This window comes from Armigeres subalbatus, chromosome 2, assembly GCF_024139115.2.
Source record: "Armigeres subalbatus isolate Guangzhou_Male chromosome 2, GZ_Asu_2, whole genome shotgun sequence".
Taxonomy (NCBI): Eukaryota; Metazoa; Arthropoda; class Insecta; order Diptera; family Culicidae; genus Armigeres; species Armigeres subalbatus.
In genome coordinates, this window is record NC_085140.1 from 146,168,025 (window position 1) to 146,185,133 (window position 17,109).

At 42.8% G+C, this 17,109-nt stretch overlaps 1 protein-coding gene across 5 annotated transcripts in view; it reads right to left on the reverse strand.

Moving 5' to 3' along the window:
* LOC134210975 (protein grainyhead) overlaps positions 1–17,109 on the reverse strand; it is a 704,499-nt gene that overhangs the window by 85,537 nt on the left and 601,853 nt on the right. For all 5 annotated transcript variants that reach the window (XM_062687440.1, XM_062687441.1, XM_062687439.1 and 2 more), the window contains one exon: positions 11,375–11,537. In XM_062687440.1, coding sequence (XP_062543424.1) covers positions 11,375–11,537 — 163 coding nt within the window. The remainder of the gene's footprint in view (positions 1–11,374; positions 11,538–17,109) is intronic.

The following is a 17,109-nucleotide window of genomic DNA, read 5'->3' on the forward strand; positions in this document are numbered from 1 at the left end:
TTCGCGGTTCATACAAGTGGAGGCCGCGTCAGCAAGCGTGTGATATAAGCCGCCGATTCTTATAAAAAAAGGCTACCGAAGAGTGGCAAAAATATCACTCGAGGACGACGGCAGCAGCGTTGTCAAAGTGCGACACAAAAACACAACAACACGGTCAGAAGCGTTGCGTGGGTAATCAATCAGAAACCTCGGAGTGGATCATGGGTTGCGATAATTCAATCAAAGATCGGGTTAAAAATTGGATTGTGGCTTAGATAGACCATTGAATCGATCCAATAGTTCATCAAGTGGATACTTTTCGGATTGAATCGTGGAATACAAACGATGGGTTGATAATTTCTGCTGATAACGCCTCTTCGAATATTCGCACTCACAATCGGCACCTCCTCAATATGAACAGTCATGTAAAAAAGTCAATCAACAATTAACAACCCACCCCAGCTACATCCTCGACCATCGAAGTGCCAACGACTGACACCGAAGACGGACTGACAATCCACATGGAGAAGACGCAGACGCGAGACGAGAGAAAATAATTATTATAAATAAGTAAACTGACTAATAGTTAAAAGATATAGATACATTACAAACAAGGCATTTTGAGATATAAATCTTAATTAAAATTGCACTATGTTTTCTGCGTTTACAGTTAGAAGATAGCTTTCCTTCCTTTTTGTGTCGTTTGTGTCTCTGAGCGTTTTCCATTCGCGTTTCGCCTCCGGTTTTCCCCCTTCGCCGCGTTTCCACGTGCGCTTGTCGCTCGTCTGCCTACACGGACTGACCACGCGAGACGAGACATGCGAGATGGGACCCAGCATCTGGTCCCGGTTCGGCTGACATTTCTCCCTGGGCAGTTTTGAAAAATGTTTCTTCTTTAATATTTTTATGTTTTATTAGCTAAACTTTTGCCAGTTACACACGCTGCTCTGACCGGTGTGTGGTGGTGTGCCATCGTATGGCAATTAATAATTTTCATCGAATGGTCGGTTTGTCCGGATGGCCGCGTGCAGCGGACAACGCTCACATTCGGAACAGCCATGATGCCACGCAACAACGCAGAACGCAGCGCCCTCTTCGGGCACGGTTCGATTCAGAGTGCAATTAAAATGAAAGGGTGCGAAAAAACGGCAATTCTATGGCGATGATATTGATAATTTTTAATCAAATAAATAAGATTCAATCAAATATGAGTCTCATTTGAAATCAGTTTAAGTACCGTTGGTTTCTCTGGTGATTCAAAAAAAAAAACAGTTTTGAACTTGCCTGATCGAAACATAATGTTAATCTTACATCCTGATGGAAGTAACAAGATGGAACAAAGTTTGGCGCGGCGCTGAGAATCAGTTCCCACTGCAGATGACGCTGCCTGTAACGCCTCCGGCAACGCTTCCAAACAGACATTCCTATGAATAGCTAAGATAAAGCAAACACACTATGCATAAAACATCCAGCAGAGAATGATGCGCTCGTCTCCCCGCCAGAAGGATCTTTTTCCAGGTTATCAAACAAACAAACAATCAACCCATCGATTGAATGGTGTAGAATTTAAATATTTTTATTGTGAAAATGAATAATTACTCCCGGTGGTGGTTCCCTGGAAGCAGTGCGTCTTTTTTCTCCCATCCTTCGAGCCCGTCGCTTCTTTTGTGAAAAAGGATACTCACGAAAAGAGCGTTGATGAGCATCGCAAATCAGCATATGAAAAAAAATCGAAACGGATGGATCGCTACTTCCTATGGGGTGGAAGTTCCAGACAATTGCTCGCGTCGTCGTCGCAAAAGCAGATCAGAATCGCACCCAGCGAATCCCGTCTACCAAGTCCCAAGCATTACGCTCGTAAGTCTATCTTGTCAGAAGAGGAAGAGAAAATGTTTGTTTTAGAGGGCATCTGCTTCTTATGAATCGTTATATGCAAATTTCAAACTCCGGCAAAGGGTTATCCCATAGATGCTGCTGCAGCATCACTCAACATCCCCCAAGGAGTTTTAGCAGCGGATTGGGAACGTGGTGCCCTCCTTTGCTTCCGACGGAATAATGATAAATTACGAGGCTATGAAATACGATGACGACGACGACGTTGAGGACATGAAAAAAATATTGTCGAGGAAACGATGAAATTGGAACTGTATCATTTTGATTGGTGCTTCAGCTGGAATGCGTCACTGACTGCCGCCACTGGGAATGGCAATGAGTTTCAGGAAAGGGTTTGAAGTACAAATTGGATTTCGACATTCGAACCAACATTTTACGGATTAATCTTTGACGTCGATCTGTGCAACGGAAGGAAAGCATGATTTTTTTTAAAACTTTTATTATTCTCTGTAGTCTTGATGCAAGATATTCTGAAGGAGATCGACACGAACCTTATATTTCGAATCGATTACGTGCAGGGCCCTCCTTAGCCGTGCGGTAAGACGCGCGGCTATAAAGCAAGACCATGCTGAGGGTGGCTGGGTTCGATTCCCGGTGCCGGTCTAGGCAATTTTCGGATTGGAAATTGTCTCGACTTCCTTGGGCATAAAAGTATCATCGTGTTAGCCTCATGATATACGAATGCAAAAATGGTAACTTGGCTTAGAAACCTCGCAGTTAATAACTGTGGAAGTGCTTAATTAACACTAAGCTGCGAGGCGGCTCTGTCCCAGTGTAGGGATGTAATGCCAATAAGAAGAAGAAGAAGACATGCTAAGCAATGGGCGTTTTGCTATGAACTAAATAGATGAAGTACTGTACATGGGTCGAAATGGTCTGACTATATATAAGAAAATAAGTTTTTTTTTATCTTTATTTTTGAAATTTATTTTATCTGATCATCACATACCGAAAATAAGTGAATTACATATAGCAGCGGTTCCCAATCTTTTTTCTGAGAGGTACCCCTTCGAACTTTTAGATTCGTTGAGGTACCCCCTATTTTTTTCACTGTAAATGAAAATAAGCGTAACTCGTAAAATATATGAAAAACAGCTCTTGTGGAGCATTTGTGGAGGCTTCAGAGGCTTTTAAAAGATGGCTTTCGAGGTTCTTGAAATGAGACTCTTGAGCCCCTTTGGATGAGAAATTCGAGCCTCTCAAAAAGATGCTTCCGAGCTTCTTGAAATGAGACATCTGGACCTCTTGAAAGAAGACATCTGGACCTCTTGAAAGGAGGCTTCCGAGCCCCTTGAAAGAAGGCTTCCGAGCCCCTTGAAAGAAGGTTTCCGAGCCTCTTGGAAGGAGCCTTCCGAACCTCTTGGAGGAGGCTTCCAGAGCCTCTTGGAAGGAGCCTTCCAGACCTCTTGGAAGGAGGCTTCCGATCCTCTTGGAAGGAGGCTTCCTATCCTCTTGGAAGGAGGCTGCCGATCCTCTTGGAAGGAGGCTTCCGAAACTCTTGGAAGAAGGCTTTTGAGCCTCTTGGAAGAAGGTATCCGAGCCTCTTGGAAGGAGGCTTCCGAGCCTCTTGGAAGGAGGCTTCCGAGCCTCTTGGAGGGGGGCTTCCGAGCAGCTTGGGGGGGGGGCTGCGTGCCTCTTGGAAGGAGGCTTCCGAGCCTCTTGGAAGGAGGCTTCCGAGCCTCTTGGAAGGAGGCTTCCGAGCCTCTTGGAAGGAGGCTTCCGAGCCTCTTGGAAGGAGGCTTCCGAGCCTCTTGGAAGGAGGCTTCCGAGCCTCTTGGAAGGAGGCTTCCGAGCCTCTTGGAAGGAGGCTTCCGAGCCACTTGGAAGGAGGCTTCCGAGCCTCTTGGAAGGAGGCTTCCGAGCCTCTTGGAAGGAGGCTTCCGAGCCTCTTGAAAGAAGGCTTCCGAGCCCCTTGAAACAGAGGCGTCACGTCCGCATGTGCAACCTGTGCACAGGTGGCAATTTTATCTTATACATTTAAACTCTCGATAGATCTCTTGTCTTTATAATCCAAACATGTATTTGAATTATGTGGTGAATTGGTGGATGCTTTATGCAAATTCGACAATTAGATACCTACATAAACGGAAAATATGCATGGATTTTTATAGGCGGCATGTGATGTGAGGCAACCAAATTCTGCGATGGGGACGCGTTATATTTTTCTCTACGACCCACCCACCGACACCACATGTTGTTTCAACACGGAACTTTCAGCCGAAAACGCTTTGCCATGCATCATACATGTATTATTTTTTATGTGTGAATCATCTGCTCTAACCGCAATCGGCGATGTATAGGTAGGGACACGGCAGGTATTTCCGTCCATCGTCATAGGGGCTAAAACCAACGAAAGCAACGTACATTTGCTAGAACTCCACTATAGCAGAACGTTTCACCTGAGCTTACGATTTGGTACGTATGAGTTTTACAAAAAAGCGTCTCTTTTATTGGTTTTCGAGACTATGACGAACAGACGAAAATACCTGCCGTGTCCGTGTCAAAGCGTTCTTCGCTTGCAGTGCACGGTTTGGTGCCTATCGAGAACCGGTTCAAACAGCGCATGCGCGACTCGGTGAAGAGAGCGCGATCGGAACAAAATCGAAAGAGAAGAGTAAAGCGCGCGCATTTCTGCTCCATCAAAGCGTTCCATGACGAAAGTTCCGCTTTGAATAAACACCGCGAAGCAAAAGCGCTTTTGATAGATATTTGATATTGAATGGGATGGCCCTTTTACATATCCACTAATCCTGGCGACAATGTACTGCCCGAACTAGTGCGACATTAACTCAACGTAAACAGAAATTTTCATCTGCTAATAAGCTTTGGCAATAAAGTCTATTCACAAATACATTAATTACATTCGACATTGAAGTATCCGACAATATTAACATAATGTAAACAGACATTTTCATCTTCTGATGAAAATCTTTATCGTCGCAGAATTAGCGAAATTATGAAGAATTATGAAAAGGGTCAACATTTTCAAAGAAATTTTTTTCTGATGGTTTTTTTTTCTCTAGAAATCCAATATATTTAGTTAGGGAGCTATCAGTATAGTATGTGGACAACTGAGGAGGTAGGGGGGTACCCCTTTTTTCCACTGTAAATGAAAATAAGCGTAACTCGTAAAATATATGAAAAACAGCTCTTGTGGAGCATTTGTGGAGGCTTCAGAGGCTTTTGAAAAATGGCTTTCGAGCTTCTTGAATGAGACTCCTGAACCCATTTGAAGGAGAAATTCGAGCCTCTCAAAAAGATGCTTCCGAGCTTCTTGAAATGAGACATCTGGACCTCTTGAAAGGAGGCTTCCGAGCCCCTTGAAAGAAGAAGGCCGAGCCTCTTGGAAGGAGGCTTCCGAGTCTCTTGGAGGAGGCTTCCGAGCCTCTTGGAAGGAGCCTTCCGAACCTCTTGGAAGGAGGCTTCCGATCCTCTTGGAAGGAGGCTTCCGATCCTCTTGGAAGAGGCTTCCGAACTCTTGGAAGAAGGCTTTGAGCCTCTTGGAAGAAGGCTTCCGAGCCTCTTGGAGGGAGGCTTCCGATCCTCTTGGAAGGAGGCTTCCGAGCCTCTTGAAAGGAGGCTTCCGAGCCTCTTGAAAGGAGGCTTCCGAGCCTCTTGAAAGGAGGCCCTTTTACATATCCACTAATCCTGGCGACAATGTACTGCCCGAACTAGTGCGACATTAACTCAACGTAAACAGAAATTTTCATCTGCTAATAAGCTTTGGCAATAAAGTCTATTCACAAATACATTAATTACATTCGACATTGAAGTATCCGACAATATTAACATAATGTAAACAGACATTTTCATCTTCTGATGAAAATCTTTATCGTCGCAGAATTAGCGAAATTATGAAGAATTATGAAAAGGGTCAACATTTTCAAAGAAATTTTTTTCTGATGGTTTTTTTTTCTCTAGAAATCCAATATATTTAGTTAGGGAGCTATCAGTATAGTATGTGGACAACTGAGGAGGTAGGGGGGTACCCCTTTTTTCCACTGTAAATGAAAATAAGCGTAACTCGTAAAATATATGAAAAACAGCTCTTGTGGAGCATTTGTGGAGGCTTCAGAGGCTTTTGAAAAATGGCTTTCGAGCTTCTTGAATGAGACTCCTGAACCCATTTGAAGGAGAAATTCGAGCCTCTCAAAAAGATGCTTCCGAGCTTCTTGAAATGAGACATCTGGACCTCTTGAAAGAAGGCTTCCGAGCCCCTTGAAAGAAGGAGCCGAGCCTCTTGGAAGGAGGCTTCCGAGTCTCTTGGAGGGAGGCTTCCGAGCCTCTTGGAAGGAGGCTTCCGAACCTCTTGGAAGGAGGCTTCCGATCCTCTTGGAAGGAGGCTTCCGATCCTCTTGGAAGGAGGCTTCCGAAACTCTTGGAAGAAGGCTTTTGAGCCTCTTGGAAGAAGGCTTCCGTGCCTCTTGGAGGGAGGCTTCCGATCCTCTTGGAAGGAGGCTTCCGAGCCTCTTGAAAGGAGGCTTCCGAGCCTCTTGAAGGAGGCTTCCAGGCCTCTTGAGGAGGCTTCCAGGCCTCTTGAAAGGAGGCTTCAGAGCCTCTTGAAGGGAGGCTTCCGGCCTCTTGAAGGAGGCTTCCGGGCCTCTTGAAGGAGGAGTTCCAGGCCTCTTGAAAGGAGGATTCGGGCCTCTTGAAGGAGGCTTCCAGGCCTCTTGAAGGAGGCTTCCAGGCCTCTTGAAAGGAGGCTTGAGCTCTTGAAAGGAGGCTTCCGAGCCTCTTGAAAGGAGGCTTCTGAGCCTCTTGAAGGAGGCTTCCGGGCCTCTTGAAGGAGGCTTCGGGCCTCTTGAAGGAGGCTTGGGCCTCTTGAGAGGAGGCTTCCGAGCCTCTTGAAAGGAGGCTTACGAGCCTCTTGAAAGGAGGCTTCCGGGCCTCTTGAAAGGAGGCTTCCGAGCCTCTTGAAAGGAGGCTTCCGAGCCTCTTGAAAGGAGGCTTCCGAGCCTCTTGAAAGGAGGCTTCCGAGCCTCTTGAAAGGAGGCTTCCGAGCCTCTTGAAAGAAGGCTTCCGATGCACGTAGAAGAAAGCTTCCATGCTTCGAGGAAATTCCAAAGAATTTCCCGAGGAAATTCCAAAGAATTTCCCGAGGAAATTCCAAAGAATTTCCCGAGGAAATTCCGAAGAATTTCCCGAGGAAATTCCGAAGAATTTCCCGAGGAAATTCGAAGAATTTCGAGGAAATTCGAAGAATTTCGAGGAAATTCGAAGAATTTCGAGGAAATTCGAAGAATTTCCCGAGGAAATTCGAAGAATTTCGAGGAAATTCGAAGAATTTCGAGAAATTCGAAGAATTTCGAGGAAATTCCGAAGAATTTCCCGATGAAATTCGAAGAATTTTCGAGGAAATTCGAAGAATTTCGAGGAAATTCCGAAGAATTTCCCGAGGAAATTCCGAAGAATTTCCCGAGGAAATTCCAAAGAATTTCCCGAGGAAATTCCGAAGAATTTTCCGAGGAAATTCCGAAGAATTTTCCGAGGAAATTCCGAACAATTTCCCGAGGGAATTCCCAAGAATTTTCCGAGGAAATTCCGAAGACATTCCCGAGGAAATTCCGAAAAATTTCTCGATGAAATTCCGAAGAATATCCCGATGAAATTCCGAAGAATATCCCGAGAAAATTCCGAAGAATATCCCGAGAAAATTCCGAAGAAATTCCTGAGGTAATTCCGAAGACATTCCGGAGGAAATTCCAAAATATTTCCAGATGAATTTCCGAAGAATTTTCCGATGAAATTTCGAAGAATTTCCCGAGAAAATTCCGAAGAATTTTCAAAGAAATTCCGAAGAATTTACCGAGGAATTTCCAAAGGATTTCTCTTAGAAATTCCAAAGTATTTCCCGAGGAAATTCCGATGAATTTTCCGAGGAAATTCGGAAGAATTTTCCGGGGAAATTTCGAAGAAGAATTTCCCGAGGAAATTCCGAATAATTTATCGAGGAAATTCCGAAGAAATTCCCGAGGAAATTCCGAAGACATTCCCGAGGAAATTCCGAAATATTTCCCAACGATATTCCGTAGAATTTTCGAAGAAATTTCAGAATAATCTGTTCTTTGTTCTTTGTTCTTTGTTCTTTGTTCTTTGTTCTTTGTTCTTTGTTCTTTGTTCTTTGTTCTTTGTTCTTTGTTCTTTGTTCTTTGTTCTTTGTTCTTTGTTCTTCTGTTCTTCTGTTCTTCTGTTCTTCTGTTCTTTGTTCTTTGTTCTTTGTTCTTTGTTCTTTGTTCTTTGTTCTTTGTTCTTTGTTCTTTGTTCTTTGTTCTTTGTTCTTTGTTCTTTGTTCTTTGTTCTTTGTTCTTTGTTCTTTGTTCTTTGTTTTTTGTTTTTTTTTTTTTGTTCTTTTTTTTTTGTTCTTTTTTTTTTGTTGTTTGTTTTTTTGTTCTTTGTTCTTTGTTCTTTGTTCTTTGTTCTTTGTTCTTTGTTCTTTGTTCTTTGTTCTTTGTTCTTTGTTCTTTGTTCTTTGTTCTTTGTTCTTTGTTCTTTGTTCTTTGTTCTTTGTTCTTTGTTCTTTGTTCTTTGTTCTTTGTTCTTTGTTCTTTGTTCTTTGTTCTTTGTTCTTTGTTCTTTGTTCTTTGTTCTTTGTTCTTTGTTCTTTGTGTGCTACGTTCTTTGTTCTTTGTTCTTTGTTCTTTGTTCTTTGTTCTTTGTTCTTTGTTCTTTGTTCTTTGTTCTTTGTTCTTTGTTCTTTGTTCTTTGTTCTTTTTTTTTCCTTTATTTATTTGATAGGCACTCTGTGTTACTTAACCGCTACTGTGCCGAGATCTACTGTGGTATTCTGCAGCCAGAATCGGCACAGAATCTATTTTTAGATTTTTTCCCATTATTCATTGTTGTTGTCATTGCTGGTCTATCTCGTCGTGAGTCTATTGTGTTCGTTTTGTCCATGTCGTGTATCCAATGATCGTTGCATTGTCCGGTTGCCATTTATCCGGGTAACGTTGGAGTAATGCCTCCGAGAAGAACAAGTTGTCAGTCGTCATCAGGCAGCCGTGACGGTGAGGCGTGCACCCCAATACGCCACCGCATAGGCTGCACATCCGGCGACTGACGAGGGTTTTGGTGGAGGGGCTGGGAATCGAACCCATGACCATTCGCTTGAAAGGCGAACGTGTAGCTAACTACGCTACGGGACCCTCCTGGTTCTTTGTTCTTTGTCGAATACTTATTTAAAAGGACGTATGTGATTTTATAAACAACGATTTACATGTCGATCTGTTCAATCTGATGGCACTCTTACGCAAACCAACACCACCAACAGGTAGCCGAAGCCGTCCTCTACCTGCCTGTGGTGATGATATGCGTAGCAGTGCCATCAGATTGGACAAATAGTTGTTTGAATCTTTGTTTACAAATTCATGTACATTCGTTTGAATAAGTACCCGAACTGTGTTCTTTGTTACATTTAAATTGATTCAAAAACCTTGAATTTGACTTCTTTTGGAACATCAATGAGATCAATGAGATGTTTGGATGTTAAGCAATTGATTGCAATTGAATTGATTCAGTCAGGGCTGACAATAGTCATCGTCATAGCACGAAATGCCACAGTAGCGACGAGGTGCAGTGTCTTCATTGCTACTCCACACATCGTCAACGACGCGCACGACGTTAGCTTTCGTCGTGTAACCAAATCGTCATGACGACATCGAAGAACGAAGACTTCATACCGTTATTCTTCAAACGGCAGCTGCCATGCGAAGATTTTTATTAATCCTTTGTAAAAATTAGTTTGAAGTGACGTATGAATGCGTTATGAATGTTATTGATATATTTATGCTACCAAAGTTCCTACTATTTGTTTATTTGAGACTCCATTATGTTTTTAACCAGTCCGTCTATAATGACGTACAATCAATTGTGTGAAGAAGTGACGACAAAAATCGTCATAACTTTTGGTTGCGGGACTATCGTCGTGGTACGCATGCGGTGTGAAGAAAACGAATAGGTGTTGCGTCGTGCAATGTTGTGACGAAGACTATTTTTTTTCGCTTTCTTCATACGACGAGAATGACTTTTGTCAGCCCTGGATTCAGTTTTCAGATGGTCTTTTTGTACCCAACGATTGCATTTCTTGGTTTCTTTCCATCATATCGTTCACAATGACGCAATCGTAAGCGACCCAAAGAAGGCAAAAATCGAATTGCGCGGGTGTCTCGATTTGCACCTTTTTAGTTCGGTCTCAACAGTTCCTCCATACCGGTCACGGTCCCTTGGAGGCACATTGCGGTTATGTGACGCGGCTGATGATTTAATAACGCACCCTACAGTACACAAGTGCCTCCTTCTTAGAGTAGGTACCACACCGCCTGCCTGCCGATAGTCACGAACCAGTTTTGCCCGAAAGTGGTTGGAATAAATTTCCGCGGCAACGGAACTTTACCGCCGACGACCGTTCGATTTCGGTACGGTCCGAGAATGGAATTTTCTACGCACGTTCGGTTGCCGTGCCGCCGCCGGCCGTAAGGCTGCATCTACTACTAGAGCTGGGTGCCAACAAGACACATTCTTTCGATGTCAAAGTCAGGGTCTGCCGGTGTGCTGCGTCGCCGGTACGTGATCATCTCTCGGTCGCAGCTAAGGCGGCGGCGGCGGCAACCGCCGCGGTGATGTACGAAAATGTTCAAACCAGAATTTCTGGAAACGAGTTTTTCCTGCTTCCACCGACTGGCGGACTCGGTGCTGAGAGAGCAGCGTGCGGCCAGGACGGTCTTACCTTACCCCACTGACTGACTGCGAAGGTGGCTGGTCGGCGATGATGCGATTAATCACACGAAACAGGAGCACAGCACCATCGCAGCGGTGTGGTGTCGCTGTTGCCGGAAGAAAAGCGGGCACCAGGTCAAGGCCGCCAACGGGGCGCGACGCAATGATGAAGGTAATGGACCAGCCAGCGCGAGCAGAAGAGTGCACTTGTTGTTGAGGAGATCCCAAAAAAACAGGACTAACTGGTTCACGCGATGTCTAACACCTCTTCTCGAGCCGGTGAGTTAAAGTCATTTGCCGAAATTATGAAAACAGGATCCGGGGCAGGAGGAGCGCAGTGAATCCGCAACGGATGGATGGATGACGATTCCCAGATGGGATGAGTATGCGGAAATATTCTTTCAGGAAAAGGGGTTCGCCGTTATTTGTTACAGGTATGCATTTCGTTAGATTTCTGAATGCTACTGAACCATGATAAGAGGGAAAATACAATCACGTGACGAAGTGCGAGAAAGAAGATACTTTTTTTTCGTTAGATAAAGGGTGACGATTGGAAGGGAAATTTGTTCAGCGTCGTCGGCAAGCCAAGGAAGGGTTGATGGGTGCAAGAAAAGGATCGAACAGATAATGCTTTCAATTGAATGTGACATCTCCGATTACTTTCGGCGTGGAACGATCCCAGCGGATAATGCAAATCAGATTCCGATGATCCGATGTCGAAAACCGTTCAATCGATGAAAGAATATCTTTCAGCTAAACTTCTAGAGAAGATCGTATCCGATTTACTTACCTTGACAGTCTGACTCTTGAGGGGCTTATCCGGGTCGTGGATGTACTCCAGCGTGATGCCGTAGAATTGTCCCTTGTTTATGTACGTTATCCGGTCGTCCTCTCGCCGCTGGGACGAACTGATGGGACTTTCCAGGTAGTATTTGAAGCCGACATTGGAGAATCTGAAAATGGACGGACAGAGCCCGGGGTAAAATTGCAAGAATTAATGAGAAAGTTCCGAGTAAATTGCGCCGTGGCTGTCTATTTGTTTGGCATGTTTGGGAATTTCCAACGTCCTCGTCTGCGGACGGACGGACGGACGGTCGCCGGACTAATCGAGAAGGCACGCAGCTCATTAGCAAACTGGCCAGTGACAGAATGGATTTATGAACAACATAATTGAAAGTTTCGAAATACTTCAGCCAAATATGTCGCACAACGCGAACCATCCGTCCGCCGTCCGATGACCGGGCGGCGGGGTTTTGAGCAAAGTTGCATCGCACAGGTATCATAGGCGCGCGATCGCTCGGTTGGGCTATTATATCTTCGCCATCATCGGTCGTTTGCAACCACGATCGTCACGGCCAAATTAGAGATGGTGATCGTATAGGTACTACAGTATGCGCCATAAGAAAAACCCACCTTATTTACTGTTTTTTTGCTTTTCAGAGAATGTAGCAAAAACAGTTTTTTACAATTTGTTTTATTGAGACAGCGTACTTGCGTATGTTATAAAACAATTCTGATTGGATCTGTGAGCTCTAGGAAAACAACAGGATTTAACTTTTCTGAATATTATTAGGACCCATGCTGCAGTAAATAAACGCGCATATTCACAACCGCGCACAATCTGTGACGGCAACAGCAAGCAACAACAAATGCAGCCGGAGTGCTTGGCTGCCGCGGGGGACAAAATCGTTGAAGGCACAATTAGAAATTTCTATGAATTAACAGGGGAATTGTAGAAATAATATCGAAAATTCCATAACAGGAGGTACTGGGAGTGCGTGTGTGCGCGCGCGCGATTCCAGCTGTCAATGGTGGAATCAGCGATTGCGCTGCGATTGTGTAGAGATTGCCTCACAGATGATGATGCACTGCGGTGTGGTTAGGTGGGCTAGGCGAGTTCGCAGTAGCTTGGTAAGGGGGAGAGGGGTGGAGGGAGTCGTTTAGAGTAGTAGTATTTTTTGAGTAGTAGCAATTTTTAGTAGAAGAATAGTTTGATAGATCAACAGTATTGTTTATGACAAGCAGCGATACAGAAATGCATTACAAGTATAAAAAATTTACACTCGCGAAAGACAAAACTTCAACAAACACAACTATTTTAGTAACTTTTCGGTGTTTTCATGATAATATTGAATACAAATCATCTCAAGATTACTATGTAAATTTAATCAAATTTAGTTCTGGAATAGCAAGATATCCACGACTTTTTGTTTCAGAAGAAATTCAAAAGTTGTTATTTGCAAATAATAGAGTTGACATGAAAACAATAACCAAAGGTGAAATATTCCTAAAAACATTGTAATTAACGCAATTTTGTTTTCCACAAACTAATTCTATAAACAAATCAAAATAAATAAGAAACTATTTAAAAATAGTTATGATGTAAATATAATTGTTTTTTTTTACAAAAAAGTAATTGTTAAGTAATAAGTAATTTATACCTTTTAATTGACCTTTGCCTAAAAAAAAACGCTTCATCGATTCTTTTACTAAGGCCATAAATTATGTTTCAGACGTATTGGACAATTTTATTCTCTCGATTTTGGACCAATTCTTATAGTGGGTTGTATACCCACTTATAGAAGCACTTTTTTTTAAAATAATTAGTGGCCTCAAAAATGTGTTGTTTGTGGGAAAGTTGACCTTAAATAAGTCAAAGTATCGACTGAGACAATAAAAACGAGTTAAATTTTTTGACGGGAAACGTCCATCTTAGGATCCACTTGAGCAGTATTGCTGTTTCCATGCACATTAATATTAGGATACGTAGCTTTGGGAAGGTGGAGTAAGCCTACATCAAACTGAAGAGAAAAGCTAAACGGATCAGATTAGTCATTAATCAAAACGTCGAAGATAAATTACATTATACGGAGAAGCTCAAGAGAAGACAACATTAGCCTTCCATCAGCAGAGAAATTCTGAGACGCACTGGGAAGCTACTCGTCGTTCATACCGCGAAAATCAAACAACTTTTTGCGGTTCGATAAGTTGTATCGAAATATCTGAAAGTTAAATTAGATTTTTTAAAGAGCGAGAGATCGGCTGGAAGATTTGTTCTGGAATTTTTGTTGGCTTCCTCAGTCTTATGTATTCAAAACGATGAGTTTTGTTTTGCACGACGTTTCGGCCTTGAAAAAGGACAAATTAAAGGCCGAGACGCCGGGAAAGACAAAATTCATCGATTTGAATACATAAGACTAAGAAAATTAAATTTCATGGCGGAGTTAATTTTGTGTGCACTTTGATCGCTAAATTGGAATCATTTTTGCGGCATTTCGTTGAAAAACCGGCGAAAGATTCTGGCTTTTTTCTTTACTCTAAAAGATTGTCAGTTGCGCGTATTGGACCGTCATGCAATCTAGAGAAGAATGCGAGCCGAGCTCCATGTTGGATTTTTTGCAACCTATACGAGGAATTTGCATCAGTGAGTGCGTGCTGGAACGTTATTTCGAGTAAAATGCTTGTTTTGGGGAAATTTTAGTCAATCAGTCCGTGTTGGATCTATTTTTGTTCCTAGTGGTAAGAACGTTTAGGAGATGTTTATTATTCTACTTTTATTAAGATGTTTAGAGGAAAAATTTGAGCAGGGACATGAACCATTTTATAAATTATTCAAGAAATTTAGCAATGATTTGAAACGATCAGGCTGGGGTAAATATTTTTTCGATAATTTCTCGTTTGGAAGATATGTTTTGTTGCGTTGTTGTTGAAAAAATACACAGAAAAGTTTATCAAAACATAAATAGTTCTGTCAGGTTGTGGTGCTCGGATGGGGGAAGGTCGTTTGGCCGAAAGTCATCTAACCAATTCCATTCGGCCGAAATTGACGTTTGGCAGAAATGATTATAAGGCGTAACACGGTTCCGCGACATACTACCGAACGGGACATTCGGCCGAACTGTTCTTTTGGTCGAAAATGCATTTTGTCCGAAATTGTCATTTGGGTCGTTTGGGTCATTGGGCTGAAATGTCATTCGGCCGAATGGGTCATATGAACGTAAATCTCGTTTGCTAAATAGGTCACAATGTGGAATGTGAGAAACGTGAAGTGAGAAGTAAGACATGTGAAGTGAAAATGAGAAGTGAGAAAGAAGAAGTGAGAAATTGCGACGTATCATTTTTCACATATCACTTTTCACTTACCACTTTTCACTGCTTATATAGTGCTCTTCATTGCTCATTCCTCAACTTCTCACTGCTAAAAGTAAAAAATGATGAATTGAAAGTGAGAAAAGAAGCGTCTATCTTTTTTCACTTCTCATTACTCTGACAAAATGTAAGTTTTTCTTACTTCTCACTGTTAAAATGGTAAGAAGACATGGGAAAAGAACATGTTTTGACCATTTCGGTAAAACGACATTTTCAGCCGTTTTCACACATCTCGAAAGTAGAGTTGGCCGAATAGCTCAATTCGCCGAAATGGTCGTGTGGGAGAAAGAGTCATTTGGCCGAAACGGGCATTCGGTTGAAAGTGTCGTTCGGCTGAATTGGTTATTTTGCCAAAAAAAAGCCGTTCTGCCGAATGGGTCATTTGGCAGAAAATGCAGCTTGGCCTAAATAATTGTTTTGCAGATGGGACATATTCGTGGAAAATGGCTCTTTCTGTCAAACGACCGTTTCTACGAAACGTCATTTTCGGCCAGATGATCTGTTAGGTTAAATGACTTTTTCGGCCAAACGTCCATTTCGGCCAAATGACATTATCAGCCATATGAACTGTTAGGGCAAATAACTTTTTCGGTCAAATTACCAGTTCGGCTGTTTATCTTTTCGGCCAAATGCCATTTTCCACCTAATACCGCTTCGGACAAACGTTTTATTCGGATAATAGAATTAGGTTTCGCCGAATGACTTTCGCCTAAAAGACGGGTAGTGCCATTTGGCCGAAAGTCACGAGACCGAAAGGTGTTTGGCCGAATATGTGATTTAGCCGAACAAACCATTAGGCCGTAACCCATCTGGCCGACAATTTTATTTAGCCGAAATAGGCAAACGGCCGGAAAAGTCGTTTGGCCGAAACGGTCGTTTGGCAGAAAGGCCATTTGGCCGTAAATGTTATTTGGCCAAACGGGTGGATATTTTGACCATGTTCGTCGTTCAGTAATCAATATTAGGCCGTTGGGCCAAATGACATTTTCGGCCAAAAGGCCCTTCCTGCAAAACAACCATTTCGACCAAACGACATTTCCGGCCTTATATCCTATTCGGCCAAACGACCATTTCAGCCAAACTACGTGTTAGGGAAGAGTGCCAAATTACCAATTCGACCGTATGTTGTTTTTCTTGGATATTCCTAAGTGTTTCCTTGGAAATTCCAAAGAATTCTCAAAACATCAAAGTCATGGAAAATTCAAAAATAATTTAGAGAAGCTCTGATAATTCAAAATATTCTATTCTGCAAAAAATGCAGAAAAAATCTTTAAGGAACGAACGTAGGAAAATCTCCACGACGTCGGCGAAAATGGCCTTCGGCGTGACGGCGAAAACCCCGCGCCGCCGAACAAAATTGTGATCAACACCGCCGCCGCCGATTTTCTGATCGGTGCACACCTCTCCTAGGAAGGCGAAACATTCACTGTCAAAACTTGGATAATTTGACTTTCGGAGCTTGCTTCTCCTAAATCAAACAGTTCTTGCATCTCGAAACTCCGAGATGTTTTTTCTTGAAACTTGGACAATTCCCCCTCGGAACGTGAAAAATTCGTTCTTACTTCTCGGAATTCAAACGGAACTTACTTTTTGGAATACACACAATTCTTTTTCGAAACAAGGATCATTTTCTTCTCGGAACGACTATATGCTTCTTGGAGCTTGGATAATTCCCTCTCGGAACGCAAGTTTTGCTTTTTGGAATTAGACCAACTTGCCAACTTGCTCGGCAATTTTTCTCCGAATGCCAAGCGTTACTATATGGAACATGGATGGTTCGCTTCTTAGAGCTCCGACATTTTGCGTCCCGAAACGAAGAATTTTATCAAGGAAATCGGTTAATTCCTTCTTAAAAAAGAGATTTTTTTAATAAAAATGCTAATATTTTTATCTAAACGCCTTCTCAGACATTTGCATCTCGTAACCAGGACATTTTGCATCTCGGAAATCTGACAATTGGCTTTTCGGTAATTGAATGATTTGCTTCTCGGATCGCGCATCCTTTTCTCTGAACACGGACATGCATCTCGATACAGGGCGAATTGGTTCTCGGAAGTTGTAGAATTCAATTTTCGCAACTCTGACAATTTGGATCTCAGAACTCGAACCTCGGACAATTCCTTCTCGGAACGCGAAGCTCAGAGAATTTCTCACGTGGACATGATTCGTTATCGCATGTTGCTCGTGCAACAAAACCTTCCTCGGAACTCAGACAATTTGGTTATCGGAAAGCTCTCGGAGCTAGGACTGAACACGGATAAATTGCTCTCGAAACTCGGAGAATTCCACAGCGGTGAATTCCTTTCCAAAACTAGGGCCACATGTAGCGCGTAGAACATCTCATTGGAACGCGAAGCAAATCCTTCTCCGAACTCG